The sequence below is a fragment of the Hevea brasiliensis genome, chromosome 14 (genome assembly GCF_030052815.1).
Source record: "Hevea brasiliensis isolate MT/VB/25A 57/8 chromosome 14, ASM3005281v1, whole genome shotgun sequence".
Classification (NCBI taxonomy): Eukaryota; Viridiplantae; Streptophyta; class Magnoliopsida; order Malpighiales; family Euphorbiaceae; genus Hevea; species Hevea brasiliensis.
In genome coordinates this window covers 6,025,067-6,041,241 of record NC_079506.1, presented here as the reverse complement: position 1 = coordinate 6,041,241, position 16,175 = coordinate 6,025,067, and the positions used below count along the sequence as shown (strand labels likewise).

Below are 16,175 nucleotides of genomic sequence, written 5' to 3'. Positions count from 1 at the left end.
GCTGCATATTTTTTTCTTCTCCATCTATCTCCCTAGCCGACGCCATAGCTGCTAAAAATAGCTGTTGAAAATTGAAATTAAAATTAAAAAAAGGCTCTATCTTAATCCAATCCAATCCGTTTCTTTGGTGCACACAATCGAAGAGTATATAATTAGACAACAAAAATTCAGTGAGAGAGAAGCTATAATTGCCATTTTTCAATTCAATTCAGTTATTGTCAATTGTCATTTGGATTTTTTTTCCTCTCCCTTTTCCCTTGTGGAGAAACCTCGGTGATCAATTCTTCGCCATTTTCCCGAGGCAATCCACAACCCACGTTTTTTTTTCCTGTTCTTTTCAACCTTCCATTTGAGTTTTGTTTATCTTATTTTGGATATCTGAATACACCCATTCATCTATACAGGTTTTCAAGGGAGATTTTGGGTTTTTTTCCCTTTGATTTTCTGGGGAAGTGCATAAATTTTTAAGGGACAAATTCCGAGTATATACGTATTAGTTTTGAAGGGAGATAAATCGATTTTGTTGAAGGAAATGCGAGTTAAAGAATCGATTTTGAGGAAATGCGAGTTAAAGAATCGATTTTGAGGTTATAGAGACAAATTTTTATGTGGGTATTCTTATATTTGAAGGGAAATTCTGAGGGATTACAATAGATGAGATGGTTTCAAGGCAAGTGATGCCTGCTTGTGATACGTTATGTTTCTTTTGTCCTGCATTGCGCACGAGATCGAGGCAGCCCATCAAGCGCTACAAGAAATTGCTGGCCGATATATACCCTCGAGCTCCGGTCAGAGCTTTTTCCTCACTTTTTTATTGAAAAGGAAATAGAATTTTGAGGTTATGTTGCATTCTTATATTTTATACGATGTCCTCTCTGGTTTCCAATGAAATGTAAGAAAAGGAAACGAAAAGGAAATGGAAATTTTACATTATTAAGTTTTGAATAGTATGCATCGTTTTGTTTAGGATAGGTAATAGAATTTTATTTTAAAGTTTTTGGTGTTTTGGATGATTAGTTTTTCATTCAAAGACTTCATTTTGTTTTATCTTTTGTTATGTGCTGTTTGATTGCTGAGTAAATATGTAAAAAAATAAAAACAAAGTAGGAAAAATACACCAAACTACTGTTCACGCATGGGAGATTTAGAATATTGGTTGTTTTCTGGTTGGTTGCTGAGAGAATGTGGTGAAAAGGGAAATGGAATGCAACTTAATAGAGCTAGATAGCTTGGAAGTTTTTGGTGAGCTAGGTTGGGGGTGGTTTTTTCATCTTTTTGGATTTTTAGTAATGACAAAATGATTGCTGTGTGGATTTGTGCATACGAATGCGCGTATGTGTATTATTTTGGCTGCTAATGAAAATTTGGGAAAATTGATTATAGAGGTAGGAATTTTTTGCTTTTATGATGTTTTCTTTCTTGGTTCAGGCTTCCTGTTTGCCTTTTGCACTAAATATTTAAAGAAGGAAAAAATTAATCTGCTTCCAAATGTTTTCCTTCTGTTTTCATGCCCTAGAGATGGAAAAACCAATTCTAAGCAAACTTGGTTGCAGTATGTGAGATAGTTTCAATAGAGGCTTCCAATAAACTTTTGCTTCTCTTTATCATTGTGAGACCATCAAAAAATGTTATTAAACCTCTTAAAATTACTAATAACAATTATACTGAGTTGAATTATTTATCTGGTACCCAATTTGGTAGCCTTGCTAATTTGACGTGTTAGACTCCACTCAAAGTGGGGTTTTAGTTATCTGCCTCCAACATGAAATTTTCCAGTTGTTATTTGATGTTAGTAATTAATTACCCCATATATTAGCATATATTGATTTTGAGGGTTTTTTTTTTTATTTGTTTTATATTTCACTTAGTTCCTCTTAGCTTTTTCCTTTTTATTGGCTTCATCTCTGAAGTTTCTTTCATTTGTTATGGCAGGATGAACAACCAAATGATCGAAAGATTGGTAAACTCTGTGAATATGCTTCTAAAAACCCTCTCCGTATTCCAAAGGTGCAAGCTTCATTCACAGAATATTTGTTTACCTAATTATACACGCATTTTAACTGTGTAATTCTTGGGTGCATTTATTGTGTCAACGGAGCTAAAGGAAGCTGATTGGACCATTCATTACCATTGAAATTATTCTGTTTGATTAATTAGTTAATTTTGTAAATTATGAAGCGTTGTCAGAAAGTATGACTGCAGAAATATTGAAAAAAAAAAACAAAAAATTGATTCCTATATGAGAGTTTTATGTGTTAGAAGATGGAAAGACAACCTCAATCATATGAACGCTTCTGTCCCTGTGTAATCCATTTATTCATAATGTATGCTAAAAGGATTGAATAGGATGGGAAGGGATTTCACGGAAGTTATTGACATACTGTATTTGATCAAATTGATGTTCTAGGCTAACACTAATGATATTGATTCAACTCACTTCATTGTTATTCTTATGAAAATAAATGGGGAGATGCAAGTGGCAAAAGATGTTTTTGGTGGAAGAGTGGCATTGATGGCAGTTCCTATTAAGCATGTCATCAAATTGCTTATAAAAGTCTTCTTCTCATAGAAGTGTGAAGTTAGATAGGATAAGGGTAGAAAGTTAAACTGCACAATTGTTTGATTAATTCAAATTTTACATGAAGAGAGGAAGAGAGGCAGGGATATCAGATGTCTGTGCACTGGAAAGAGGAAAAATGGGACAGAAGAAAACTAGGGAGCATCTATAAAGTAGCATGTGCAAAACAAGAGAGTTAGAAAACATACTGAAGAAGAAAAAGAAGTCTGTGTGTAATGAAATCTAATATGCATGGTATCTGCTGGAGGACTGACTATTGTAATAAGTTGATATAACTAAAGAAGTTTGATCTAGTTTGGCAGCAACTTCTTGATTTGGTAGTAATCATTTTTGAAACAATTGTAGAAATTTGCTCATCTTCTAGCATGCTGCTCAAATTTTAGCATTCATTCTCTTTGGATCCTTTTCATGTGTTGATAAAAGTTTCCAATGTATTAAACAGATCACAAGTTCTCTTGAGCAAAGGTGTTACAAGGATTTGAGGACCGAGCAGTTTCAATCTGTAAAAGTTGTTATGAGCATCTACAGGAAGTTGTTGATTTCTTGTAAGGAGCAAATGTAAGTTATATTCCATAATTTATTGGGAATACATATTGAAGTAATTGCTTCAGGCAATTTTCTTCTTTCACTGTAAAAGTTGCGTGAAAACTGCATCTAGTGGGGTGCTGAGCTGTCAAGTTGCTAATGGATGCTAAAGTCATTAGGTCATTTGAGTTGTCACGCTACAACATTTAAAAACTAGATCCTTCAGAAGACAATCAGTAGCAAGCATGGGTAGCCTAAATGGCATGATTTTGTTCATATAATGAATTCATATATATATATATATATATATATATATATATATATATATATATATATATTCATTTAATAATTTTTTTTTGTTTACTTTTCTTTGAAGAAAATTTGACAATGCTCTCAGTCAAATCAAATGGAGTCTCAGAAAAAGAAAATGATTAACATGCCCAGTTTCTTCCACAGGATTTTTGAGAATTTAAAAAATGTGAACAAATTTCTTTTTGATCTATTTTATGTACAAGTCCTGATTAGTGCTAACGTGTGGCAGGCCATTGTTTGCGAGTAGCTTGCTTAGCATCATACACATTCTACTAGATCAAACACGGCATGATGATGTACGCATATTAGGATGCCAAGCTCTTTTTGATTTTGTGAATAATCAGGTGGGAGCTGTCAGTAGTTTTTTTTTTTTTTTTCCCATGTTTATTTAAAAAAGTTCATTATTGGATATAAGTCATCTCTAAGCTTTCACATAATTCCTACAGAAAGCCCCTTGCTAATTGAACATCTTCTGATTGTGCAGAGAGATGGTACTTATGTGTTCAATTTAGATGGCTTGATTCCAAAACTTTGTCATTTAGTTCAGGAAATAGGAGAGGAGGGAAAGATAGAACATATTCGCACTGCTGGGCTTCAGGCCCTTTCATCAATGGTAATTTATCTTATGCCAATCAAGTTGAATTTTCATTTCATTTTTTGTCAACCTTTTATTCATGTTATCATGTCCATTTTCTTAAAATAGTTCTTAGACATTTGAATTTTGAATGCTTTACTTTTAAGTGAAAATTTTCAGTAAAATATGCCATATTTAGACTCACTAGTGTTTTCCAAGTATGATCAAGAATATCCTCTCTAAGATGTTTTTTTTTTTTTTTTTAACTTTTGTCTTCAATGTCACATGCAGATATTGTCTGCTTGGTATGAAGTCATAGTTTGAAATCCATGGGCCACTCTTCCATTGCAGTTTAAGGCCTTGAGCTTTAGCAAGATTTTGACACAGAATATGTCGTGCAGTGTTTATACTATTTCTTATCATATATGATACACATTTACTAAATAAATAATATTTGAGAAGGCAGAGCAGATGTGCATGAGAAATGCTGATAGTCATGTATGCGAGATTTTGTGAATCTGATAGTGATACGAATATGATGCATTTTTTTTTTTTTTTTTGTGAATTGGGGTTTATAACTTGAAACTTTATTGCAAATGTGAATTTTGATGTCACCCTGTCAAATTGAGACTGTAAAAACATGCTTTCAGAAAAAGGACTATCATTTGTATTATCATGTGAACATTTATATAAATGCCTGTGAGCATTGGGTGCAAATTGAAAAATGAAAACTATTTTATGACAGATTCAATTTCCATGATTCATTTTAGGCTCCATTTGGTTAGGTCGCTTTTTTTTTTTTCCTTTTTTATGTTATGAAAAAGGAGGGGAAAAAAAAAGGCACAAAGCAATGTTTGTAAGGCAGCTAAAGGCAAACATTAATTTCTTAGTGCAATGGACCTTTTCTTTTCTCATCTGATGCAAAATTCATATTCTTATTAACTGTGTTGTCAATAGCATTTGCTTTCTAACAAAACCTAAATTTGCAGAAAATAAATTATAGGAGGAAAAATCAAAACATAAAAAACCAAATGGAGCCTTAGTGATGCATTATTTGTGATTTCCCTTTATTGGCTAAATAAGTAAATAAGTAAATCTTTTCTCCTCTTCTTAGATTAAGTATATTGGGATGGAATGGGTTGCAGTGGGAAGGCATTCCTTTGAGTCCTTTAAAATCTTAATTTTACTAACTTTTATCCTGCATAGTAGAGTTCTCTTTTATTGTTTTGTTCTCCACTAACTGGTTTCCTCACAGGTTTGGTTCATGGGTGAATTCTCTCATATTTCAGCAGATTTTGATACTGTAAGTTAATCTGAGATCATTTATTTACGCATTCTTTCTCAAAGTCTTATTTTTGTGTTTTGCCCTGCCTTTTTCATGGTTGCTTGTACATTTAAACCTTGCATGACTACATTCATTGTATGACCTGCTTTCTTTGACTGGGAGCTAATTACTAGTGACATTTGGATAGATGTCAAGGAACTGTGCAGAGAATCTTTTGGAAAATTCTATTTTAACAACTTGGTTTTCACTCATTGTGTTTCTTCTGATGTGTGTGTCTCTGCATGTACTTGCCTGGCTGGATGTTAGTCAACTCATCATCAGGGCACATCCTCTGAGATATTTTTATTACTTTCCTATATCAGATATAAGAATTTATTATAAATGGGTATTTCTGTTTATGAACGTGGCATTTACCATTCTAATGTTTCTTGAAAAAATTTTGGATTCTCACTCTAGTATATTGAGCGAGATTTTTTGGTTATCTTCTAACACGGTTTTATTGTTTCTCTATAAATTAGGTGGTTTCGGTTGTCTTGGACAATTATGAATGTCAGAAGAGTAATTCAGAGGCAGATGGTTTCCAGAGTGAATGTGTTGAAGAAGATTCTCCTTCACCAGATGCCCTGACAAGGATTCCTTCTTGGAGGAGGATTGTTAGTGAGCAAGGCGAAGTTAACATATCTCTGTAATTTGTTTTTTTCACTATTGAAGTCTTGCTGTTATTTAGCCTCACTTGAGGAAATGATATTGTCACTGATAGCTACTTCCTCTTTTATAATTCTCTCTAATTTGCTTTTCTTTCTTTTTCTTTATGAAGGGAGGATTCCAAGAACCCTACATTTTGGTCAAGGGTTTGCCTGCTTAACATGGCACAGTTGGCCAAGGAAGCTACAACTGTGCGACGTGTCCTTGAATCATTGTTCCGCTATTTTGATGATGGTGACCTCTGGTCTCCACAATATGGTCTTGCTCTTTCTGTCTTGCTGGATATGCAGCTAATAATAGAGAAATCTGGTATTTAATTGATCACTTTTTCAAAGCAATGGTCGCTTTGGGAGCTTGATCTGTCTTTATTTCCATCAAGTCATTTATGCCTTTTGAATTTGTTTTTTAGGACTCTTTTTATGTATTAAGTTTTTTCCCTCCTCAATTTGCAGGACAAAAGACGCACTTCGTGTTGTCCATCTTAATAAAGCACCTTGATCACAAGAATGTTCTTAAAAAGCCCAATATGCAACTAGACATTGTTAATGTTGCCACCTGCCTTGTCCGACAAACAAAGGTTCAGCCATCTGTTGCTATAATAGGTGCACTAAGTGATATGATGAGACACCTGCGGAAAAGCATACACTGCTCACTAGATGATGCAGATCTAGGGACTGAAGTAATTGAATGGAACCGTAGATTTCGAGCAGCAGTGGATGAGTGTCTTGTGCAGATAGCGTACAAGGTAAGTCTGAAATTTACAGGACGAGTGACTGGACATCTAAGGCTATGTCTTTTAGAAATTTGATTGAATGTTTGGTCAGACTTGATGCATTTTTGTGATACAGTTTCAAATCATACAATAATGTGAACAACTAGTCTTTTAAGATAGATTTACCGTAGTGATGCTATGATTATCCCTGTGTGTGTTTGCATAGTTCTGAATAGGGCAGAGTAGAGGAAAATATTCATATAGCCGGCCTCAGTTGTTATGGAGTAAGGCTCATATTGAGTTGAATATATATGGGTGTGTGTGTGTTTGCGCTCAAATGTGTGTATAGTAAATGTCTGCCAAATTGAGTCATTCAAATTACAGGTTGGAGATGCTGATCCTATCCTTGATGTGATGGCTGTAATGTTGGAGAACATGCCAAGTATTACTGTTATGGCCAGAACCCTAATTAATACTGTTTATCGTACTGCTCAGATAGTGGCATCCCTGCCAAATTTGTCCTATCAGAACAAGGCAAGAGTGCATTTAAATCCTTTAGCATCTTCTAGATTCTAATCTTGTTACACTATTTGTCCAATTTTTCTTTTATTTTCTAGATTTGTTGACTTGTTTATCTTTTCTGCTTGAAAATCTGTAGGGTTTTCCTGAGGCACTATTTCATCAGTTACTTCTGGCTATGGTCTGTGAAGACCATGAAACGAGGGCGGGGGCACACCGCATATTTTCTGTTGTTCTTGTCCCATCTTCTTTTTGCCCCCGTCCTACTGCCACTTCCATCCCCAATAAGGCAACCAATATGCAAAGGATGCTCTCAAGGAATGTATCTGTGTTTTCTTCTTCAGCTGCTCTCTTTGAGAAACTGAAAAAGGAAGAGCATTCTTCACAAGAAAATATTTCTGAAGACACAAAGAACAAAATTGTAGCCAATGAGGGTTCAACATTAAATAATCCTTCCATGCTAAGTAGATTGAAGTCAAGTTACAGCCGAGCTTATAGTGTGAAAAGGAACCCACCACCAATAACAGCAGATGAGATGACCACAGAAACCAGAGGTTCAACATTAAATAATCCTTCCATGCTAAATAGATTGAAGTCAAGTTACAGCCGAGCTTATAGTGTGAAAAAGACCCCACCACCTATAACAGCAGATGAGATGACCACAGAAACCAGCACCTCAAGCAAAGAACAGGTATTTTATCTTCCTATCATTTGAGAATTCCCCGTAGAGATCAGTGCCTTGTGTAATGTATACTTATTACCTTCCATCTGAAATGACCAATTTTTTCCTTTGGGTAAAAAAAATTATGGCAGATAATGTCCCTTAGGTTGAGCAGTCGCCAGATTACCCTTCTGCTTTCGTCAATTTGGGCACAATCCTTTTCTCCTTTAAATGCTCCTCAAAACTATGAAGCAATTGCTCATACTTACAGCCTGGTGTTGCTATTTGCCCGGACCAAGGTATTGCTTGAATTCTTGTTAGATTAATTTTATCAAGAAATGACCATACTTTCCAAACTGGTGACAGGTCTCCCTCTCTCTCTCTCTCTCTCTCTCTCTCTCTCTTTTCAGTGCATTTTCTTGCATTTGTAGGGATCAACTTATATATTCATTGTTACTGTTACTTTCTTTTTCCTAGTGGTCTTATAAGTGATGAAGTTAATCATTTTCTTCTACTCTTTTGAATGGATTAGGTCATTAGTATTCACAGTCTTTGCTTATTTGAAATATTTGACTAAGTCCCAAATTCCTAATTAGCTACATATAAAAGACAATTCAATGTCTGTATGAGTTGGAGGATATTCTTTTGGAAGAAGGTTTGGCCTTGTGGTAGGATTTCCTTTTCTTCATGTTATTTTTTTCTTATTAACTTTATTTTTGTAATCTAGAACTCCAGCAATGAGACTTTGATTCGAAGTTTTCAGTTAGCGTTTTCATTAAGGAGCTTTGCTCTTGGAGGAGGTAGGTCCTTATATCTTAAATTACTTGCAAATTATTGTTTTGCCGTTGCAATGTACTAAATTGTAATTTGGCCACATATGCTCATAATAAGTCAATGATATTCATCAAAATTTAATATGCTTCACAAAGTTTATCAAAGTTATGGTTAACTTCAAGTGGATAATATTACTCATTGCTTGCATTCAATTTGTAATCAGATCAAAATTGCAACCAGTTGGGCAGGAGGGGTGAGGGGCGGGTGAGGGGGAGGCTTGGATGCATGATGATTTCGTCTTTTTCTGCATCCAATGTTTTCAATTGAACCTACTGTTAACTATGTAGTCTATCTAATTGTCTGAACCTTTTAAACTCTATTGCTCCATGAAAATGGTAATGCAGTAGAGAGTTGACGATTGAGTACCTTCAAACTGTACACCTACCAGTAAACAATCACTAGTGTATAGTGAATAGAAAATGATCAGGTAAACTTTTTATTGTAGTAACAACTTAAAGGATCAAGTTGAATAATCATATTGATGGTGAAGTAGCTGTGTGAATTGCTTTTACCTCCAAGTTGTAATACTAGTGGTAAATTAGATCACTACAATGCAAGGAAAATGTTTGAGATGCTTTAATGGGCAAGGGTGATCATATAAAATAAGCGTGAGAACTCTTGACTCGTGAGGTAGTATTTGCGCTGAAAGATCAAGTTGGAGAATCATAATGCAGGTGAGTTGTTATAATAGTTGTAAACTAGAGATCATCAGGAGAAACAAATCGCTTGACATGCTTTTGATGGGCCACAGCTGACAGATTGCTTGTTATCCTTTTTGGTCATCAGAGGATTTAATTATGTCCCAACTTGATAGGTTATTTTACTATTTATCAAGGGGATCTATGACAAGGATGATCTTAAAATTCATTTTTTTTTCTTAGCCTGTGTTTTGTATATTCACCAATTCTATTACACTATAATGAACCTGATTGCAACCTGTTTTTTTCTTTATCTGTATTTTGCAGGGCCACTACAACCATCGCGTCGACGATCACTCTTTACCTTGGCAACATCTATGATTATCTTTTCATCAAAAGCCTTCAACATTCGGCCTGTTGTTTCTTGTGCCAAAGCTACACTTACAGATAAAACAGTAGGTGTACTAGTCTTTAGAGGGTATTTGGCTTAGCTTATGAAAAATTAGCTTATAAGTTAATTTAAGCTTATAAGCATTTTAAATTTTAAGCAATTGCATGTTTGGTTAAAATGCACATAAGTGGCTGATCTTGTAAGTACATTTATTATTAAAATTACTAAAAAGGCTATTAAATGAGATATGTGGTGAAGTTTTAAAATTAAACGAGGATAACATGATAAAATACTTAGTCAAACTAGCTTATAAGCACCAAAATGAATTTTTAAGCTTATATCCCCAGCTTAGAATCCCAAAAAATATTATAAACAAATAGTTAAACTTATTTTTAGAGCTTATAAGCTTGTTAAGACAAATACTCTCTTAGTAGGGCTTGTTTTATTCTATCACTTGAGTGGGATTATCTTCACTCTGCTAACAATGCTATTACCAATTCTTATCAGGTTGATCCATTTCTACAATTGGTTAATGAAAGCAAGTTACAGGCTGTTAACAACCAAATGGAGCACCCAAGGAAAGTTTATGGATCTAAAGAAGATAATGAGGATGCTCAAAAGTCACTTTCGGCCATAAAAATAACAGAGAGCCAAACAAAAGAATCATTTGCTACCATGATAGCCAAGTTTCTAGGAACATCATCAAACGTAACCTTCATTTGCATTCTCTTAATTTGGAGCATTAGTGATTTAACATTTATATGACTACAGTACTGACATTATAGATTTTTAAACAGCAAGATTCTGCGATAAGAGTAGAGTTGCTTAAAGATTTTGTGCCAGATGATGTATGTCCATTGGGAGCTGATTTATTCTTGGAGATGTCAGAACAAATGTCCGAGTTTGTAGTGGAAGACAAATGTTCTGAGAAGGTAACTACATTCTTTAAATTTTATCTCATTTTTTTACTCTTTTCATTGAACTTAACACATATGCACATGATGGCATGAATGCAGGTGGAGCCTCCACTATTCACAGTAGATGACAGCCCTCTACCTAATACATCTGAAGGTCAAAATGATCCCGGTTTGCTGCTGACCCTAGAATCTCCCACGCTTCTGAGTGTTGGTGAACTTTTAAATGCAGTAAGTTGTACTTAGTTGTTCATATTTATAGTGATAAATATGCAGATATGTGCATGCAAGTGATATAATTGCTAACTTCCGTTAACAGAATTTGCATAAGGTTGCTTAGTTGATAGCATTGTTGATGTAATTGTTAGCTTCCCTCAAACTTAAATCTATTTCTGATTCAGATGTGACACATACACAGGTTTCAGAAACAACAAATCAAGTTGGAAGATTTTCTGTCTCAACCCCACCTGACTTGCCTTATATGGAAATGGCTGGCCATTGTGAAGCCCTTTCAGCAGGAAAGCAGAAAAAGATGTCTGCTTTAATGAGTTCTCAGCAAAGCGTGATTAGAATATCTGCTTATGACCAAATCCAACCAATGCAGGCTTATGAACATAACCAAGCAATGCAAATGCCATCCAATTTTCACTTTCTGCAGGTTTTCCTTATATAGTCACACATTTATCATTTAAGTGTCTTGTTTTTCATTGAAACAACTGAAAAACGTTTTGAAAGAGTTTGAATCCTAAAGAGGTGAAAATTATGAACTAATTGAAAATTCAGCCCCAAATGTTGATATTGACTTTGACAATGCACAAGAAAGCTTGAAAGATAGTCACTGGAGATTTTATTAGCACTGAATATAGAATACACTCAGCTGGTAGAGCTTCCTAACTTTTTAGTGAATTTTTTATCCTTCAATTTTGCAACAGTATTTAACCTTCTTTTTTTTTTTTTTTGATTTAGCAGTAGCCATTGTCAATTCCACATTCTCTCTTAAATTTATTATTTGTACATCCATGTCCATGAACACCCTTCAAAAACTGTTATAATCCGCTGTAAAATATTGTTTAACTTGTGTAGCTGTAGTTTGCTCAACTGTTAAATTCACAAACATCTGCTTACAAAAATATCATTGAATCTTTAGTCTTATCAAAGCCCCTTGGGCTAGAATTTCCTATGCAAATCATTTTTTTTCCTTTTGATATTCCATTCTTTTTCTGCTGCATTCGTAGTCCTAATTTAGGTGTGATTTCCTAAAGTAATCTGATTTTGTAACATTCTGGAAATGCAGTGTGGAAACCCATTCCTTGACCAAAATTTTGGTCCTAATTCACTCAACCCATCTACTCCTGCTGGTCTTTTGCTTTGCGCAACAGAGTATCAGCATCTTCAGCACTTCAAGTTGCCAGCTTCTAGTCCCTATGATAATTTTCTCAAGGCTGCTGGATGTTGATGCTGTAACTACTATAGCAGCTCTCAACAAGGCTCAGACTCTATATCAGAGTTAGGAAATCTTGAGTGGTACACTGAGGGTAACGAAGGCTTTAGTCCTCCATGTTGCTACTGTTTTTTGGAATCATATCAGGTAGGGACCAGCTACCGATGGATCAGCAATTCATCATTGCCATTTTGTTTTGATATCAGTTTAGGAATGAAGATCAAATTCAATGGGGGAGTTAAGAATGAAGCTCCAGTAGCACATTGGAGACAAAATTTGGCGTTCTTGTTCCTGCTGTGTTGAAATTTTATCATTCAGGTACTAGCAACTATTGATGGATCAGTGATTTTTTCCTGTCGATTTCAGTTTGAACATTTGATGTCTTCATTCATTTATTCTTTTATCTTCATTCTTTGAAGGGGAGGGCTTTTTCCTCTCCCTTCTTTTCTCCCCTTAAATTGACTTGTATATATAATGAATTTTTTGAGAATTCATACTGCTCCTTCAGATACTGCAACTCTGCAAGGAGCTTTTATGGTAATATATTTTTGGTAGAAGTGAAAGTTTGTATAGTTTGGATTGTATATGAATGGGATTACTTTATGTTAAACTTTGAATTTATTTGGACTAAACACTTGACTTGTTAGATTTTCATATCATGAAATTCACGAGTTTTAATTTAATGATACACGAGTTATCTCTAGAGATATGATATCGACTAAAGTTAAATTAATAAAAAAAAAATGAAAACTCTTTAATACATATACATACATGCACTATTGAATTATCAGATTATCATCCCATTTAAGATTCCTACATGGAATAACTACTTCATTTTATAATTACTCTTTTAGAACATTGTTTGAAGATTACCTAATAATTCTCTCATACACTTTGATAAAGATGGAATATTGGAATTCCTTCCACTTGTGGAAATGAATTTTGTTTTTATTTTTTTATTAGCTTTCGTAAATAAATGAAAAATTCAAAAAATAAAAGTGCACCAATTGGAAAAAAGAAAAAAAAAAGGGTGAAGCAATTCCAACGTGACACACAACTGACGTGTTTCCCTTATTGTTGCTCCCATGTTTCCTATAGAAACTCAATCAATTAATCGCATGCAATTAACTAATAATATTGAGAGAAGTAGGGTGAGCATTCAGTTCAAACCGAATTAAATTAACAAAATTAAATTATTATATTTTATAATTAAACCGAATCGAAATAAATGAAAAATCGAATTGAACTGAATCACTTTATTTTGGTTCAGTTCAAATCGATTGGTTCCGAAATTTGTTTATTTTTTAATTTAGACTCGATTTTCAAATTATTTGGTTTGATTTTAATCTTAGTTTGAACCTAATAACCATTAATCAATGAAATTAAGCAATATATATATATATATATATATATATATATATATATATAATTACACATAATTCATAAATTTTCTATAAAAATAAATTAATTCAAAAATTAAAAAATACTATTTAGTTCGGTTCGATTCAAATCATTTTTTTAAAACCGAATCGAACAAAAATAACCAAAATTTTTAAAATACAAAAACGAACCGAATTATATCAAAAATCAAACCGAATTATAAAATTAAAACTGTGCGGTTCAATTTTTCAATTTAAACCAAATAGTACTCATCCCTAAAGAGAAGTTTCAAGTTGAAATAGAAAGAGAAATGGTTACCTTAAATTAATTCAAAAATAAAAAGTACTATTTGGTTCGATTCGATTTAAATCATTTTTTTAACCGAACCAAACTGAAGTAACTAAAATTTTTAAAATACAAAATCAAACCGAATTGTATTAAAAATCAAACCGATATAAAATTAAAACTGTTCAATTCAATTTTTCAATTTAAATCAAATAATACTTATCCCTAAAGAGAAGTTTCAAGTTGGAGTGGAAAGAGAAATGATTACCTTTTACCGTGTAGCTTATTGATTATTATTTAATTTATTATATCTTGATTAAATAAAAAAGAATAAATATTATGCAGTTAACTATATTAGTTAATACTCAAGGAAGAAAGATGAATTTTAAATAATAGCTGAAAGAAAAATTAGTCCGCTAAATTGAGTGTAAATTTTAATTATTAATTAAGACTATTTAATAAACATAATTTTTGAATAATTTAAAAAAAAATAATAACCAATTAATTGTCAATAACTAAATTAAAATGGTACTAGATTGAATATTTTTAGAATATTTGATATGACCAAGCTTATTGACAAATTTTGGTAATTTGGATTTTATAGGGTAAGTACTCGTTTATAAATTTTATAATAATATTTATTAATTTTAAATATTATATTTAAATAATAAATTTTAAATGTTTTTTTAAAATATTTAAAATATAAAATAATGAATTTAAATAATATTCAAATTTAAAACACTATAGATAATTTAAAATTAATTTTATTTAGATTTCAAACCAATTTAAATATCAAAATTGTTAATTAAATTCAAATTTGTATATGATAATTTTTGCTGATTTTATAAATTACATCACTAAAACAAGTCCTTAAATTTTTCTAAAATACCTTTCAGCTCTTAATTAAATGCTTTTATTTGGGATTAAATTATTCCAACCTCCAAATCTTTGAAAAAAAATTGACTTCATACAAACAAATTATAAGGATAAATTACTATTTAATTCATATATTTTAATAAAATTAACTATTTAATTTTTATATTTTAAAAAATAAGTTATTTATTTTATATATTTTACTTTTATTAAAATACTTAATCTATAGTCGATATTGGTTAAACTATTATTTAATTTTTTTACTTTAATAAATTAATTATTTAGTCTATATATTTTAAAAAAATACAATAGTTAATTTCGATAATTTGACTCTGTTTATTATTTAGTTTTATAATTATTTTTTATACTTAAATTAACTTAATCCTCTCGCTTTATATTTCTCTTTTTTTTTATATATATCTCTATATTTCTTTTCCTCTATGCCCACACCTGTCACCTCTTTTCTCTTATTTATATATAAAAAAATAATCAATTTCTTTAAATTTAGAAGTAATAAGAAAAATTATTTTCTAAAAAAATACAAAAATAATGTTCAAAAATTGAAAATTAAAAAAAATATATATAAATTCAGATTTTGTTCTACATAATAAAATTTATATTTTTTCCAATAATATAATTTTCAAAATATATTTTTCAAAATATATGGCACCTAATTAATTTAACTAAAATAAAAGAACTAAATAGTATAGTTTTTAAATCTAAATCAAATTAACTAGTTCAATGGATTTAAATTTGTAATTGAACCAGATAAAAAAGTGACCCAGTATGACCTAGTTAATTCAACTGTTAAATTGGTGAATCGGTATGATCTAATTCATAAGGCCAGTTCAACAATTCAATAAAATATCTTTTTTTTATTTTTTTTATTTTTAATATGAAGAATTAAACTCCAAATATCATAAAAGATTTTTAAAATAAAAAACAATCGAGAGATGGTAGTTACGTATTTTTTATTTCAATATATTTATTTTTTAATATATATTTAATATTTTATAAATATTAAAAAAATTATATATTTATAAAAATTTTTATATATTATGTTACTTAAATATTTTTATATAAGATTTAGAAATACTATTAAAATTTATTAATGTAACTTAAAAATGTTAAAGTTTTATTTTAACTGATTAAAGTTTAATTAATTATATATATTTATATTAATAAGGGTTATATTTAATTAATTTTAACTAATTTATATATTTAATTAATTTTTAATGACTGAATCATTTACCCATTGATTAAATTATGATTACTTGACTTAGTGTAAATAATAGTATTTTTGAAAATATAAAAAATTGATTTTGTTAAAATAAAGAAATTAAATAATAATTTAAATAGTATAAATTATAAAAAATTTGATGAAGGGGTTAAATAATTTAATAAAAATAAAATAAAAGGATAAATTATATATTTTAAAATATAAAATTTGAATAATTAATTTATTAAAATATAAAAAAATTAAATATTAATTTTTCTCAAAATATGTTATATATAAAAAAAAAATTGTATTATTATACTTTTCTTATC

General features: G+C 31.2%; 1 protein-coding gene across 2 annotated transcripts; it reads left to right on the top strand.

Annotated features, from left to right (window-relative positions):
- On the top strand, positions 1-12,699 carry LOC110659996 (protein SEMI-ROLLED LEAF 2). Of its 2 annotated transcripts, XM_058135086.1 has the most exons (20): positions 1-170; positions 405-788; positions 1,933-2,007; positions 3,021-3,136; positions 3,645-3,759; positions 3,900-4,028; positions 5,245-5,292; positions 5,793-5,959; positions 6,092-6,288; positions 6,432-6,724; positions 7,076-7,225; positions 7,350-7,901; positions 8,024-8,170; positions 8,599-8,671; positions 9,671-9,798; positions 10,242-10,442; positions 10,532-10,666; positions 10,751-10,879; positions 11,067-11,306; positions 11,943-12,699. In XM_058135086.1, the coding sequence occupies exons 2-20, from the start codon at positions 660-662 to the stop codon at positions 12,102-12,104; spliced, it is 3,186 nt and encodes a 1,061-aa protein (XP_057991069.1). In that variant the 5' UTR covers positions 1-170; positions 405-659; the 3' UTR covers positions 12,105-12,699. The 2 variants fall into 2 exon arrangements, with proteins under 2 accessions (XP_057991069.1, XP_057991068.1); XM_058135085.1 differs by having other exon boundaries at positions 1-788.
- Positions 12,700-16,175: the final 3,476 nt, after the last annotated feature.

Coding starts and splice junctions, on each gene's coding strand:
- LOC110659996 (XM_058135086.1), top strand. CDS start 660: ATGGTTTCAAGGCAAGTGATGCCTGCTTGTGATACGTTATGTTTCTTT. Junction 2,008..3,020: donor ACCCTCTCCGTATTCCAAAG/GTGCAAGCTTCA, acceptor TGTATTAAACAG/ATCACAAGTTCTCTTGAGCA. Junction 10,880..11,066: donor TTGGTGAACTTTTAAATGCA/GTAAGTTGTACT, acceptor ACACATACACAG/GTTTCAGAAACAACAAATCA.